General features: G+C 39.1%; 1 protein-coding gene across 1 annotated transcript in view; it reads left to right on the top strand.

Annotated features, from left to right (window-relative positions):
* Positions 1–2,193: 2,193 nt before the first annotated feature.
* Positions 2,194–16,766, top strand: part of sardh (sarcosine dehydrogenase) — a 57,252-nt gene continuing 42,679 nt past the window's right edge. The window contains exons 1-8 of the mRNA XM_023267849.3: positions 2,194–2,421; positions 4,831–5,020; positions 6,071–6,207; positions 6,934–7,112; positions 8,670–8,849; positions 10,070–10,193; positions 10,412–10,512; positions 13,360–13,464. Of these exons, the coding sequence (XP_023123617.2) occupies positions 4,836–5,020; positions 6,071–6,207; positions 6,934–7,112; positions 8,670–8,849; positions 10,070–10,193; positions 10,412–10,512; positions 13,360–13,464 (1,011 nt within the window). The 5' untranslated portion in view covers positions 2,194–2,421; positions 4,831–4,835. The remainder of the gene's footprint in view (positions 2,422–4,830; positions 5,021–6,070; positions 6,208–6,933; positions 7,113–8,669; positions 8,850–10,069; positions 10,194–10,411; positions 10,513–13,359; positions 13,465–16,766) is intronic.

Genomic DNA, 16,766 nt, shown 5'->3' with positions numbered 1-16,766 from the left:
GCTCAGGAACATTATTCCACCAGATCAGCATGAATGAAATGTAGCTTACACAAGGGCGTGCACAGAACCATATGTGTACAGCATAGACTGTACTTAAGAAACTGTTACTCAACCGCATGAAAAAAGGGTTTGAGGAAGTCAACACAGTTCAAAGGCTGCCTCTCAGTTTGGCACATGGAGTAGAAAACACACCCATGAGAAGATAGAGGGGCTTGCTGAGGCTCCCACATTCAGCTCTTGTCCTGCTCAAAGCTGTATGAACTAGAAAGAACCTCCCGTCACAGGAGGAACCTAAACTCTGCACTTTATTGGCTGCTGGGGAGGAGGTGGGGATTCCTGAAGTCAGCTTGGCAGCAACTGCACATGACTGCAGCTTAAGGTTTCATAACGCTGAGTTACCAAGGATGCCTTTCTTTTGAGTTTGAAAACATTTTCCCTCAGGTCAATATATAATTGAGGGACTTTTGGAGTACATGAGATATATCTTGCATATATTTTTATTAAAAGTTAAGAAAAATAATGTTTTTTTTCTGTTCATTATGATCATGTCTTTACAAATTCCAGAATTATTTATTACGGAAACAATCATTTATTGATAAAAAAAAAATGACTGGATATCACTAAAATCTCAACTAAATAACCGTCTGAATTTAATAACAACCACCTTATAATTAGCATAAAAAATAATAAAATGAGCTGATTCAAAAATAGTTTTCATTGTGTTCTTTTTATTAAGTTGAGATAATCATGACAGATATTTATTTTTTTTGGCAATATATCACATTTTATATGTAAAACAACAAATTGTATCTGTGTCTCAGAAATTGCATGTTTACAGGTTTACTACAATATCTTTATAAATAACTTTCAATTTCAGTTTAGCTCAATTGTATATGTAATATTTTGAAGAATCTTTGTGTAAAAATGCCATGTGGTGTTTGGTTCTAGGCGGCCATGTTGATTTTAGGTCTGAAAACAGCAAAAATGTCAACTATGATACAAAAAGTCCTGCAATTATATGTTGTCCCTTTTATTGGTAGCATAAACGCATTATTTTAAATGTTGCCATCTTCATTGAGAATTACTTTTTGAATTATATACTTAACTGTCGTAACTATGACTGCTAAACATTTTTAAAGAAATAGGTTGTTCCAATCAGACTTTCTTCCAGAGTTTTTGGCTTTTTCGTGTTTTCAATCTTGAAACCAGTGGTGACATAAGCCTTTTGTGTAAACTCTAAAACCAAATCTTAAAAAAACAATGTTTGAGCTCAACATAAGAGGAATGTTCTTCAGTAATCTTTGTAGTTATATCAGTTCATAAAATTAGCATCAACCAGCAATCTTAGCTTTTCCTCTACAGTCAAAAAGTATTTTTAGTGAACGCTGGAGGGACTGGTAGCATAAACACAGGTTTTTACACAGGAAAATGTGGATTGTTGGGTTCTCTGTTCCTTGGTTAAAATATGGAAGGTCCTCACCTTACTATGTAGAGTTATGAGTTGACATACACTATTGTTCAAAAGTTTGGGGTCACCCAGGCAATTTCATGTTTTCCATGAAAATTCACACTGGAAAACAGCAAAAATCTCAACTATGATATCTGTCAACTATTTTCCAAAAAGTCCCACAATTATATATTACCCCCTTGCAAAATCACCATTACCGTATACACAACGCCTCACACACGTGCACAAACTACATGATGCTCTACATGAATCTGGTGTTCTACTTCTGCTTGGTTTCATCTGTGGGCCTCCAGGATTTTTAGCAGCAGCTGTTACCCCGACATCCCCCAACACACACACACACAACCACACACACACACACACACACACACACACACACACACATTTAAGAATCAAACTGAACTCAGTATTTTACATGCTTATATGTTTCTGCAAACATCTTTGCAGACTTAACTTGCAATGCTGTCCAAACACACAGATCCTTTGTTAGATTATTCAAATTACAGTCAGGAGCTTCTGTTTACCCACTTCGGAGCATGTAAGTGTTTTTGTAATTTTTATTTCCATATGTGATGTGACTCTTTCTAAATGTTTGCTCCTCCTCCTACTGATTTTCACTCATTTCTCTATGGTGTGATCATTTAACAGATGAATGCATGGGCATAGTGATGATATGTGACCTCATTTGTGAGCTGCTACCACTCCTCCTGCGTCCTGTCCAACAGGGGAGGGCTGAAAGCAGCAACTACAGCTGCAGTTACACTATCTGACAGCTACTGAGCTCAACCTCCTGGGCCTCACTAGCAACGCTGTTTCTCTGCGGAACTATTCGGCCATTTTTTCCCTCCCTAATTCTTGGAGCACTTACTTTCTGCAAGCACTTTTCTTTCCCCAGCTTTGTTCTTCGTTGCACATCGAGTGTGTTTTCCTGGACGGGCTGTAAGGAATCGAGTGTAAGTGTGCAAAGCAAACTGCTGTCATGCAACCACGTCAGTGTAGAATGCAGCCTGCAGGTTAAGTAACGATGTTTTTCATTCAGCGGTTGTGCCACGTTGTTTTTACGGCGCGTCTCCGCTTCACTTGCAGTATTTTGTCATGCACACGTATGTTTCTGCACTTCAAAGAGCAATACAGGCTTTGATTACAAACACAAGTAGTGCAGGAGCAAGCGGTGCTGCTGTATGCGCTCTGCACAGCCTCTACATTAGTGTATATGAAGTTTATTTTGCATTCCTCTTGTCAGGAGGCTGCACAAGTGAACCATCAGCAAAGCTTCCACAATTACTATTTAGTTCAACATGCAATTTTTGTTCTAAACCAGTTTTTTTCCATTCACTTTCATACGTTCAGAGTTGTAAATGTCAGCTAGCAGAAGTGAGTACACCCCTGTGCAGTAACACTTTAATGTGAAATGATTCCAAATTGCATTGATTACTTATTTAAAATAAAAAACTAAGACTTTACATGTACTTTATTAAATATTAAGACTCTGTTGTGGGAACTCAGTGCAACAAAATGATTGAGAACAGACCCAGTCCTCCTTTGCATGGAGTATAAAAGTGTTGCATAAATTTCTACCATTCTTTTAAGAGATTTTGTTCAGCTGCTCTTTACTGGAGGTGTGGTGTGCTCTACTTTTCTATTTACAATCTATTTACAAGTGTTCTTTTGCATTCGTGTTAGGCAGGATACAGTGGTGGCAAAAAGTTTTCAGACAACCCATACTTTTGCATGTATATTGCAGTAAGAGTCACTCTTAGGTCCTGAAGTGCAATTTCTTTTAGTACAATCACTAGAAAGCCATTAAAAACTTATTCATTGATTCCATAAAAATAAGGAACTCTGACTAGAATTTTTTTTGTTAGTTTTTCTTGTAAACAATAAACAAAAAATATTGTTTGTATTTGTTTGTGTCTGTCTAATGCAGCCACACCATTTAAAACACAAAAAGATTATTCCACAAATATTTCATAATAACATTTGAGATATTTGTGTCAAATTTTAAGGGTGTCTGAAAGCTTATTTCCACCACTATATTTGGCCTGGTTGTAGTTTTTGCTGTTCAGTAGAGACCTCCATGTGATTTTTTTCAGTGTGCTTTAAAATTATTACCACGCAGGGATATTTCTTATCTCAAAAGCCTCTGCACGGCTGGCAATATCTTGACATATGTCACCAATAAATGTCATCTTTGCAGCACCTTTTTTTCCCTTATCATCCCACTCCTACGTCTGTACTTCACTGTCAGGACTATGCATTCACTGTGGAGGTCTGGTCTGCATCAAGCCATACATGCTTCACCTCATCTGAGCTGAATAAATGCGTATTGGGCTCATGTGACCAAAGAATGCTCTGTCAGATTTGATGAGTTTTTTTCATGTTTTTAAGCAAAGCTTTATCTTGCAGTTATGTTCAGAAGAGAAACTCGTTAACCATAGAGGTTGATATGTGGAATATCTGCACTGTCTGAGCTGCTGCTGCAACTCTGAAATCCACTGATAACCTCTAAGTCAAGTCAGAAGCATTTGCTTCTTGGTTGTGCAAGTAGTACACTGTACATGGCATCGTAGTTCTGTACTTTGTGATTACTACTGCACCAGTGTTTCAACCAATTTTTAGTTGCCAGTTGGTCTCTGCTCTGGGCGTCTAATCTCGGCCTGCTGTAAATACACCGCAGACATTTGTGATTTTACTTTAACAGTGGTCGCAATCATTAACCATGTTGAAATCGCTGCTTAATCATTTTCTGTGATAATCTGACACTTTGACCTCTGTAGAGCAGTTTTGTTTTCACGCATTGTCTTTTTAATTTTTTTTAAGTTATTTTATGTGGACATTTCTGGCTTTATTTGACAGATTAGTGAAGAGGCAGACAGGAAAGTAGAGAGAAGAATGGGAGGAAGCCCTGCAGCAAAGGGCCGTGATCTGGAATCGAACCCAGGCCACTGTATCGGGAACTATAGCGCCTGTTTATGGGTCGCCCATTCAACCTGTTGAGCTATCTGGGCGCCTGTATTGTAATCTTTTGACAGTTTGGCAGCCAGCTGCAAACCTGCAGCCTCAGTGGTAGGAATCTGGGCCACCTAGTCAAGCCAGGTGTTTGCTGCCTGGAGCTGGAGCTTAGTAACATTTCTTACAATCCAGTCTTCCCAAACCTTTCGAGGACCTTATTACCTTATAGTATATGGAATAAAACACAATTTCTTTTGCTGTAATGATTGCATTGGGTGCAACAAGTTAAAGCAGAGAACATATTAAAATGTATACATGTCTCCTGTTACCTGCCATGTTGTTTAGAAAAACAATCAACAAGTGATTCTGCAGCAACGTTCTGACTCTTTGTGCTCTCTGACCGTCCTCAGGGGCCATGGCCTTCCTTGGGAGTGCAGCTCGGCGAGTGGCGTCGGCAGTTCGGCCTCCTCTGTCTCCGTTGTGCCGACTGAGCTCTCGGGCCTACAGCTCAGAGCACACCAAGGAGAAGAATGTTCCCTATGAGAAGACACTGAAACAGGAGGGTGGAGCCTCCTCTGGACCCACTAAGCCTTTACCCAGGTTAGTTAGATCAGCAGATGAATGTTGTCTGTTTATTGTGTTAAAGTGACCTTATGGTTCCAGTATTTTTTGCAGTTTAATGTCAGGATATAGTCGTGTTTTTCTTTCATTATGTTAGATTGAATCTGGATGATGATTATGCACAAAGCAAGCTTAGCTGATGGTTAAAGGATCAATAATATATTGTTGTGAAAATGGACATAGTCACAATTGGCTCAGAACGTCTGAATAGATTATAGACGCTCTGTTGATCCCTTAGCCTGAAAAGACATCGGATTGTTAGTTTATTAAAACATAGAGCACTTTCAGATAATGGCAGTTATGGGTGTAAGTATTGACATAAAATTGTCAGTAGTGTGCACCTAAACAGACCTTTTGTAACTTAGCTGTAGTCAAAGCAATATTTACAATGTTCTCCATTCACACACACACACTCGATCATCAGGAGCAACTTCAGGTTTGGTGTTATGCTCATTCGGGATCAGGAATTGTACAGGAAACCTTGCAATTAGTGGACAACCCACTCGGCCATCAGAGCCACTAATTAGTGTACTAAATAATAAAACCGAACAATTTTCTTTTTTAATTTCAGGTGGAAAAAAGTTGTTCCACATTTTGGGAAACATGAAACATTTTATGCTATTTTCTCATCTTTCTTTGAAATATGAAGCTACAGTCATTAGCCAGTTAGCTTTGGCTACAAATAGGAAGAGGAGGGAAACAACAAATTTTTTTATTAACTCACTTCTGTTTCCTTACAAATAAAATGTTCATTGTGTTCATTAATCAGTTAATCAGCTGTTCACTCCACCTTCATATGTAGGATGTGAAGGTGGACATAAGAGTATGATCAACCTCCTCAATCATCTTATCTTTCAACAAGAAAACAGATGCATGAATTTTCAAGAAAAGACTAATTGCTCCTTTATGTGAACAAAAGCAGCTTTGATTTCTGATTCAGTGAGTTGTGAGTTTTAAGTGGTGTCGTCCTTACCCCACTTTGAAAGTCACTCCCTCAGCTCACCTGTAGATATCTGCCAACGCTCTCAGGTCAGCTGATGCGGTGGTGATCGGAGGAGGCAGTCTGGGCTGTCAGACCATCTACCACCTGGCTAAGATGGGGATGACCAACGTGGTTCTGCTGGAGAGAGACAGACTAACTGCTGGCACCACCTGGCACACTGCAGGTAACAAGCTCTAAGAGTGTGGACAGAGTGGGTATTTACCAGACAAGACAGATGCTGAAATGGGGAGGATGCAAATATTCTATTGCTATTTAGAAACTTTTCAGACCACATACACTACCAGTCAGAAGTCTGGACACACCTTCTCATTTAAAGGTTTTTATTTAATTATTTTCTACATTGTATATTAATACTGAAGACATCAAAACCATAAAAGAATATGTGTGGATTCAAAAAAGTGTTAATCTTCAGTATTAACAATGTGGAAAGTACTACAAATAAATAAAAAGCATTAAATGAGAAGGTGTGTCCAAACTTATGACTGGTAGTGTATATCAGACTTAGAATGAATAAAAAACTCTGTTTAGTAGTACAGCTAAATCTGTGTGATATGTGCTCACTATTCATTGACACCATCCATCTCATTTATGTGTGTAATAATAATAATAATAATAATAATAATAATAATAATAATAATAATAATAATAATAATAATAATAATAATAATAATAATAATAATAATAATAATAATAATAATAATAATAATACATTTTATTTGTATAGCGATTTTCTGTTTGCTGAAAGACACTTTACAGGTGATTGGTTGGTGTATGTATTCTAACCAGAATTCAATGGCCTCATTAGATCACTGCAGATGAAGATCCTGCAATTGTTTGTGTGTTTTAAAGTTTTTTTGTCCATCTGCTGATTTGTCCATCTGTTTACCAGGTCTGCTGTGGCAGCTCCGTCCCAGCGATGTCGAAGTGGAGCTTTTGGCCCACACCAGGAATGTGATCAGCAAAGACCTGGAGGAGGAGACGGGTCTCCACACAGGCTGGATCCAGAACGGAGGAATCTTCATCGCTTCCAACAAACAGAGGCTGGACGAGTACAAGCGCCTCATGTCGGTAAGGGAAGACGTGGGCATCATCAGCAAAGGACAGAACATTGTTGGGTAAAGAAATAAAGAGCCGTCATGGGACATAAGATTTGTCTAGTGAGCATTTTGGCATATATTAGATTCTTTTAACTGTTGCACCAATTTTTCATGCAATGCAATATCAATATTTGACCAAGCTGATCAGAATTTTACATCCGTGTAGTTTCAGTGCAGCAGAAGAACGATATTCTTGTATAAATCAAACTCTGATATGTTTGATCTGTTTCCTGCCCTTCTAAATTCCACTGAAGCGGTCAAATGTGTAATTACCAGGCATAAAATGTGGATGTTATAGCTCTAAATGGTTCCCGCCTCAACAGGTGTCACAGGGTTTATTACAAAGTAGGTGGAAGTAAGTGCTAGAAAATATTTTTTCATAAAAGGAAAGATCATTGCACATAGAGGTTTCCCCTTATACAGCAACTGAGCAAATTATTCTGTGTAAAACTCAGACTCAGAAAGCTTTTAAGTGTAAAAGCTCCACAAAAGGAAGTCATGACTCCAAAGATAAGATCATTTTAATGTACATGAATGCAGATTTTCAGGGTTGTACATTGCAGTCCTCTTGTTTTTTTACATGTCTGCTTTGAACCAGACTGAATGTTTGTCTCACTCAGATAGGTGGCTGTAAATGAGTAATGGCTCATAAGTAATTGTATTAGTGTGATAATGAACCTGGTGATCAAAGTGCCGCCAAACAATACCTGATAGAAGCTACAGGACCGAACTGTAGAAGAAATGAAATGTCTTTTAAGGACTGCACGAAGCAGGTTTCTCCCTGCTGCTGCTGCTCCACAGGGATTTTAAATACAGAGTTGGCTTTTGTTTTTGTATGTGCTGAACATGAGGAGGTGGCACGTTGGGGGGAGGCAGGCCTTGTTTACCTTTTTGTTATGTGTGTCGGAGGTTCGAAGTTCACTTGAAGCTTCACTCCCCCGATGCACATTGTAAAACTGATCCAGCAACAAAAAAGCAGCAAACTTTTCTCAGACCTGCAGACTATAATTAACAACTCAACCATTTAAATGCTCCCCTGGTGACTGTAACTCAACACCTCCTGCAGCTACTTCACATTAGGAAAGATCATCTGTTCTGTTTGCTTGCACCTTGATCAGCATTGCTACACCTGCAGCAATATTAAACAATACTGGCATTCAAACCCCATGTTATGGTTATTTTACTGCAGTATTCAGTTCAGGTTGCTTGAAAAGATTATGCACTGCTGAGGCAAAGATGGACACACTGATGAGATTTAAAGTCCGGACAGATTTTTATGTAAGAACTTATTTTATTTTATATTCACCCTGTTATTTATACTGTATGTTTGTAAATAGACTGTCTTTAAGATTTCTTTGCACTGAAAAGGAGAAGCTCTCCAATCTTGTTATACACTGTATAATGACAATAATGCATATTCTGTTCTATTCTATTCTTCTATCCTATTTTAATGCAGAATAAAGTGGACAAAACTGATAAAATGATGTATCCATAACCACTGAATCGTGTCATATCCCTTTATTTCTAGCTGGGTAAAGTTTATGGTATCGAGTCTCATGTCCTGTCACCTGCTGAGACCAAGGACCTGTACCCTCTGATGAACGTAGATGATCTGTATGGAACGCTGTATGTTCCCACGGATGGTACCATGGACCCTGCAGGAACCTGCACCACCCTGACCAGAGCTGCCTCCGCCAGGGGAGCCACGGTAACGTGCATTAATCTGCTGTTTTAGCCACCAATCTGATATTTTAGCCACTAATCTGCTATTATTATATTTTCACCATGGATTTACAGTACGTGATATACAGTACAATGACTGTACATATTCGACACTGTGGTCAGATTGGTCCTTTGGAAGTTGGAGCAGATTTTGATTCACTTTAAGAATCAGAATCAGGAAAGCCTTTAATGCCAAGTGAGTTTGCACACACAAGAAATTTGACATGGTGTATAGAGTTGCAGTAATCAGCAACAACAACAAGCATATAAAGCATATAAAGTACTATGTAAAATAAGTGTCAACAAAGTACTGTAGAAAAAGACATAAATTTGCATAACCATTAAATTAGAATACAACTTAAATAACAATATTATACATTGTTATTAAGGTATTACACTCTAAAGGTGTTGCATATAAGGATGAATATTGTATATGTATTGAATATCGCAGTGGTAGTGAGATGGGTTCAGCCAAAAGTTTTGATATTTATGTCTTGTTTATGGCTTATATACCTTCATTTGTCCAAAGCATGCAATTTGTACAAATTTGCATTTCTGAGCTGCTGTCTGATTTCCGTGTGTGTGTGTCTGTGTCATGACTCAGTACACTGTATAAATAGCATCCTTATCTTCACAAGAAAATCCACTGCAGATAGCCACAACCTTGTGCATGGCTAAACATTAATTTCTAATGCTTGAATGGAAGAATGTACATGTAGTACAGATTACCACCAGCATCTTCTCAGACTGAGTTATCTGTCTGTATATTTAGGATGGTCAGTGTTTTCATGGAAACAGGAGGGTCCACACTGCTGCCACTGTGGGCTTTTAATAGGAGCTCCTCTTTGGGTAGATCACCATAGTAACTGACACTGCACAGCTGCTGGAGATCAAGCTATGAGATCCAAAAACACAGTCCTAAAAGTAGAAACAAAAGAAAGCAAAGTGGCAATTACAGCTCTTGACAGTTGCATTGCAGCCCTCAGATGACAATTAGAGAAAACATCTTTAGTGAACACTACTGACTATAGCATTGCAACGCTAGTGGCACTGAATTAGACACTGATTAGACTGCAACCACAAGGCTTCACTGGGCAGATAATAAAAAGGCTTTAATATTATTCAGTTCTTTTTCTGCTGTGAAGGTGCATAAACAGCATCTCAGCTTTGATTCTAATTAACTCCACATGACCCCCTTTGGATCAGGTGATCGAGAACTGCCCTGTGACTGGTATTCAAGTGCGAACAGATGACCTCGGGGTGAAGAAGGTGAAGGCAGTAGAGACTGCTCATGGAACCATAGAGACGCCTTGTGTGGTGAACTGTGCAGGTGAGATTCACTAACCGACAGTCCAAAGACAACAGGTGTTGCACAGTGGAAAGCACTGTTGATGTAACTTGGGGAAATATTAGACGCTTCCCTCTGCTGATGCAAATATGCCATTAAATGTGACATTGCATGTACGCAACAAAAGAAGCAATTTACAGAAGTTTTTTGTTTCATCTAGAATTAAAAGTGACATTTTGGACTGTGTGTTTTGCTTGCAGGTGTGTGGGCCACCAAACTGGGGGAAATGGCCGGAGTCAAGGTTCCTCTCGTTGCGATGCATCATGCCTATGTGGTGACAGAGAGGATTGAAGGCATTCAGGTACAAGCTCCATCTGTTCAGTCAAAGTTATCTGTATAGTCTAATATAACAAAACCACAAATTTGAGGCAGTGAGAGGGAAAAAAATAGAAGAAGCCACAGAAACATAAACCGAAGAGGGATTCTTCTTATAACATCCAATATAACTAATCAAGATGACAATACTTTGTAAACAATGAAAGTGAAAAATATGATCCAAGACTATATCCGGCACAGCACACGTCGCCTTCTCACCATCTTTGGCCTTTACAGTAGGGGGACTTACAGAATATGAACATGTGATTCTTTTAAAAGTATTTTGTTCTGTTTCTCACTTTGTGGTCAACATGTCTTGACAGAAAATACTCACCTCACCTGTACAGCAAAGATGTGTTTGAAAATTCATATATTGTCACAGTGTAGAAGCTTTTGATAACAACAGTTTTTCTGTTTGTTTCTTTGGCTCAGACACACCAGAGTTACAGTACCGTTCAAAAGTTTATGGTCACTTAGAAATGTCCTTATTCTTGAAAGAAAAGCATTTTTTTTCCAATGAAGATAACAATAAATGAATCAGAAATACAGTCCAGACATTGTTAATATGGTAAATGACTATTGTAGCTGGAAACAGCTGATTTTTAATGGAATATCTCCATAGGGGTACAGAGGAACATTTCCAGCAACCATCACTCCTGTGTTCTAATGCTACATTGTGTTAGCTAATGGTGTTGAAAGACTAATTGATGATTAGAAAACCCTTGTGCAATTATGTTAGCACATGGATAAAAGTGGGAGTTTTAATGGAAAACATGAAATTGTCTGGATGACCCCAAACTTTTGAACGATAGTTTAAGTGTTTCTTGATAAACACAAATGACTGACAGACCTCTGCTTGTTGCCTCTTAATATTTAACTGTAATTCTCTGTTTTCCATTTTGATCTGAACTTTGCCTAAAGTTTGGTGACTTTTTACCAAAGTAATATATTTAAAAACTATTTCCCCATTCAGGTTATACTTGTACTACGCCAAGTTTCACAACACTTTGTCAGTGAAACAACATAACTGGCTTGGTGTCTCTCGATTTGCAAATTACAAAGCAGATTTTCTAATAGACTTCTACTTACAGGATTCTTTAAAAGACAAGTCTCTTCCTCATAATGTCTCTGTTCCTAACAAGTGTCATATATTATATTTCATGATAGTAGCTAATTTTTCCATTGTAATTATATTATGTATTTTTCATCCTTATAGAGTGTTTATTGTAACTTAAATGTTGCTGTTGATTCACCTTAAAGACAGGAACTCCTTTATGTGTCTGTACTAAGCTTTTATAACCAACAGGGGGCACTGTGGCCAAACAGATTCCAGCTCATAATGCTCCAGACTGCTTTAAGTGTGTGTTGGAATGAGATGTGGCTGTTTGTGTAGGAGAATAAGGGAGATTGCTGTGTTTGTAGCCGTTGTATGTGTGAACACATATGTGTGTTCGGGGAAAACTACTGAGGCAACTGTGCACGTATACTGTGCAACACATGTCAGACATGGTTTGTGTACATGACCGGCTGTAGCTCTGTGATTGTGAGCCTTGTGTGTGTTAGATTTAGTTAGTGTACACAAGCATGACTGCTCATCCTCCAGAGGCTGGTGGTTTTTAGGCTGGCTGTCAGCGCTTCTCCGTGTTACGTAGTTTAAGAGGAGCTTAACCGGCATTACTGCTGCATCATGTACACAGGCATCAGCCCACACACAAAATGACACACTCGCACACTTGGATGCCATCACAAAATCTGTTCCCATCAACTTGTCAGGTCAAACATTTCATGCTGACCGTGTGTTTGGTGTGTGGTGTCTCTATCCTGGGAGGCTGCTTTCATTATTTTTTTTTTTAAACACCAGCTTTTCTTTTTAGTAACTGCTAGATGTTTTCATTAGTGTGTGAACCTGAAGGACGGAGTGTAGTGCAGCGTTCAGTATTGATCACATGGAGTAAAGCTGCCAGACTGTAATCAACGCAGCAGTTTGGCTTTTGTTATTCATGGAGAGCCGTTTTTAAAATGTCAGCTTGTTCACTGGTATTTTGGTTTTGTACCCGCAAAGCCAGTTGACTTGAGAAGGAAAAAAGCCCCTCCTGACAGAATGAATACAGATGAGACAACATACTTAGAGTGTAACCATTCATTAAACACTTGGGTGAGAGTATTTGCTGGCACACGAGGGGATGAATGCATCTCTGTGCTGTTTTTTCTGAAAGAAGATTTCATGGTATGTCAGTAGCTCCAAAGTGAGACGTAAAGAAGTGCTGTGCTTCATTATGGTATGAACCACTGCTGCTGGAAAGATTTTTATGGTTGTTGTGTCCCATATTGTATTTCCCTCCTTGTACATATGTCCCAGTATAAAGAGCCAAAAACACCAAATACCATCTAAAAATATGTGAGGAGGGATGGGAAAATGTGACCGTTAACCCATTGTAGTCTCCTTTTGTTTCAGCTTTGTAATGGTGTGGGTTTCTTTGCTGTAAGAAAAGTACATTTTTGTCAATAGTTTCAGTCCATTATCGGATAAGAAAACCAAGCATTTTCTGGTCCAGCTTCAGACATGTTGTCTATTCATTACAAAAGAATATTTTTCACTTGTAGCTGGAAGAGTTATTATTTTTTTTTAGATGAAGTTTGATCCTTCATCAAGTTGCATTATGGATTTTTCACAGTTTAAAGGCCAAACAAATAATTTGCGATAGAAAAAAACGACAATGAAAACACTTTGCATAATATGTCCTTATCTGGCTGTCCCCTGCAGCACACCGTGTTCTCTCTAATTCATGCACTGATTGCTGAAACCTTCCATTTTAATCTTCACTCTTTGCAGAACATGCCAAATGTCAGGGACCACGATGCGTCAGTGTACCTTCGACTCCAAGGTGATGCCCTGTCTGTGGGTGGCTATGAGCACAACCCCATCTTCTGGGATGAGGTAAGCTTGAATACTGTCAAATGATTAACCGTTTCATTTTCTGTTATTGTCATGACATAACGTCTGCCGTTGGACAAAAAGTCGAATATGTCAATAAGGAAACTGAATAAACTTTAATCCTGTTTATATACTTCTCATTTTCTATGTCATTTTGACCTCCTCTCTTATTTAGTCTCCTCTTTCTTTTCAGTGTCTTCATACTTGCTGCTGTATTAGCTTGGAGGTCAAACTGTATTAATAACGGTGTTTACAAAACTCTGTGCGTTCACTAATCTTTTCTACAGCAGTAGAATAGAGAACGCCGATCTTTTATTCGAGTGAAGCAGCTACATCATATGTTAGAATAACTTTATCAAAGTTTTGCTAGATAAAAGTTCAGAAGACAGACAAAAAATGTAAGTAAAACTTTAAAATTGAAGGGAAATATGTGTATTTTCTTTGTTGCCAAGGACTAGATGAAAAGACTGATACCACTTACATGTCTGTAACCACGAGACAGCTGCCTAGCTTAGCATGAGGAGTGGAAACAGCAGAAACAGCCAAACTGGCGCTGTTCAAAAGTACATAAAACATATCTACCATAAGGCTGGCTTAGTTACCCAAAGCATATCTCGTTTGCATAACTCTTACGTAAAGCGAAATGTCAATATGACTATTTCTGGTTTTGGGTGGAGGCATGAGACGTGTGGGTGGGAGAGTGGCATCAATCCTCACATCTAACTTTCTCAAGGAAACTAACGAGCGTCCAAAAATGTCGGACTTTCCTTTAAAAGTTAAAAGTAGTCATCTATCCATTATCTATACACCACAAATCCTCAGTAGGGTTGCTTATCCCAGCTGACTTAGGGTGAAGGTAGAGGACATCCTGAACAGGTCACCAGTCTATCACAGGGCTGCATATACAGACAAACAAGCAGTCTCAGATTCACACCTACGGACAATTTAGAATTACCAGTTAACCTCAGCATGTTTCTGGACTGTGAGATGAAGCCAGAGTACCTGGAGAAAACCCACACATGAACAGGGAGAACATGCCAACTCCATGCAGAAAGATCCTGGGAAGGCCGGGACGCAAACCAGGGATCTTGTAGCTGCAAGGCGAAAGTACTAACCACCACGCCATAAAAGTAGTCACAATAAATAAAAAGTGACTGTACACTATAGAAAGGGAATTCGAAAATACCTTGTACACATACAACACGGGTCTCTAAACTTTCTGATCACTCCTCATATGTACTGTATCTGTCAAGTGAAGTCATCCTTGTTTATATAGCTCATTAAGAGCTACGGAAAAGTGAAGTAAAGGTGCTTTCCATTTGAGATAAAACATTAATATTGCACATTTGCATGACTAAAAGAAATAAAAAGTATGAATAGTCATCTCAGGACACTTTAAATGTTCAGGTCAGGACCTTATAGTATTATGGAGAGACACCCAACAGTTCCCTTAGAGCAAGCACTTAATGACAGTGGAGGAGTATCTGCTGAGGCCAGGCAGTTGTGCTGAATAGAAAGAGATGATAACTTCAATTGTTTTTCTACACTAATGACAGGCTCTAATGGATTCAGTGTCTTTGGTAGGTCCTGTAGAAAGAGCTGGGTATCAAATTCAGGTCAGACTATTTTTCTCAGGTCAGATTAAGTTGTGCCCACCTACACTGAACTAGTTTATATTATTTAAAACTGAAACAGAAAACTCAAATCCTGGAACTTCCACGGCTTGTATAGCGACGATGCTAGTGCATTTGAAAAGTTTTTTTTTAGAGTATCTGCAAGTAAAGTTATGAAAATGGTGCTATGTTGTCATCCATCATTAAAATCTTGCATATCTTATTGCCTCCACACTAGATATTTCATTGCTAATAGGCAGATTGATGAGTGTAATACATGCCCCTGAGGAGATATAAATCCATTTCATGTTAATGACCCATACCTATTCTTTTAGCACCACCCACCGCAAACTTTGTATTTTTAGCTCTGCTGGTGGTGAAATCTCTTTTAGTGGAACATTAAAACCAAAGTATTTCCGTTAAAGGCTTAAATTGAAAGAGGCTTTGAGGACCAATTATTCAAGCAACACTTTGGCAACTATAAAAAGTAATTGTACAGGCAGTTGCTCTATGCAACAACTGATTCTTTAAGATGTGTGTGGGGGGGGGGGGTTGACTTTGGGAACGGATTCTTGTAAAAGCCTTTGAACTGACAGGTTGGCTTGGTCTTAATGGATATGTACGTTCCTTCAAGGACATGTTCTTATAGCAGTTTACGTGGGCTGGCAGGTTTGAGGCATTTATTCCTTTAAATACGTGGTCCTAGAATCCAAGTTAATCCTGGACCATTCAGTACCATTCACAATTAAATGAAAGGCTTCAGACGTTGTTTTGTTGCAGGGCATTGACAAATAACTTCCTGCCTGCCAGCCTGACTTCCTGACTTTCTGTCCTTTCGTCTGGCGGCTCGCTTGCTTCCAGACTCCTCGGTGGTTTTACATTTTAGAGGATCTCTTTGTGCAGAAAACGTCTCCTTTTGTTCTCGTTCTGCAGCTGAGCATTTGCTTTGATGTCTTGAGGCGGATGGGAGGAAGAAAGAGCAGATACAGAAAGGAGAATTAGCAGGGAGACGGAGAGAATAGAGGATGCCTAGTGAGTGAAGATGAGCGGGATTGATGGCTCGGGAGGGATTGGAAGAAGTGTGGTGTCTAGGACAAAGAGCGCTCCTCAGATACTCCCGTCGAGTGTCGCCGCCCCGTAATAATGCAGAACTCTTTCTTCACATGAAAGCGGCTACCGTCAGCTCAAACATCCGTGTGACATTCAAGTCTTAATCGAAACTGAAAGTGTCACAACTGACGCTAATTGTGAAGCCACAGGAGCTCCTTTCAGTATGCACCAGCACTCCTGCCTAACTGGAGCCTTCTAACTTAAAGAATCACTTATATTTAGCATATCAGAGAGCAAGTTAAGGCTGTTATTCCGTGTGATTTGTTGAATATGACAACTATTAATCAAAAAAGCAGCTCCCCTCTGATAGATTGAGAAATTGTGCTTCATTTTTTTTTTTTTGTAGGGATTGGGAATTTTATTTCACTACGAAAGAGCAAGGACGGAGAAGAGTGAAGTGGAGCAATGATGGGGTCGCTGCCAGAATACAGAGAGAAATACGTGACTGATAAAATTGCTGCACAGAGCACAAGCTCGTGTGCTGGACTTTTCAATTTTGAATGCCCCTGAGTCAGCCAGATTAGTGTAGGAGGGGAGGATTTTAAGGCAAGGCGGTCCACGCTGCTGGCCATGAGTTGTAGG

This window comes from Amphiprion ocellaris, chromosome 17 (assembly GCF_022539595.1).
Source record: "Amphiprion ocellaris isolate individual 3 ecotype Okinawa chromosome 17, ASM2253959v1, whole genome shotgun sequence".
NCBI lineage: Eukaryota > Metazoa > Chordata > Actinopteri > Pomacentridae > Amphiprion > Amphiprion ocellaris.
This window is presented reverse-complemented; position numbering and strand designations above follow the sequence as displayed.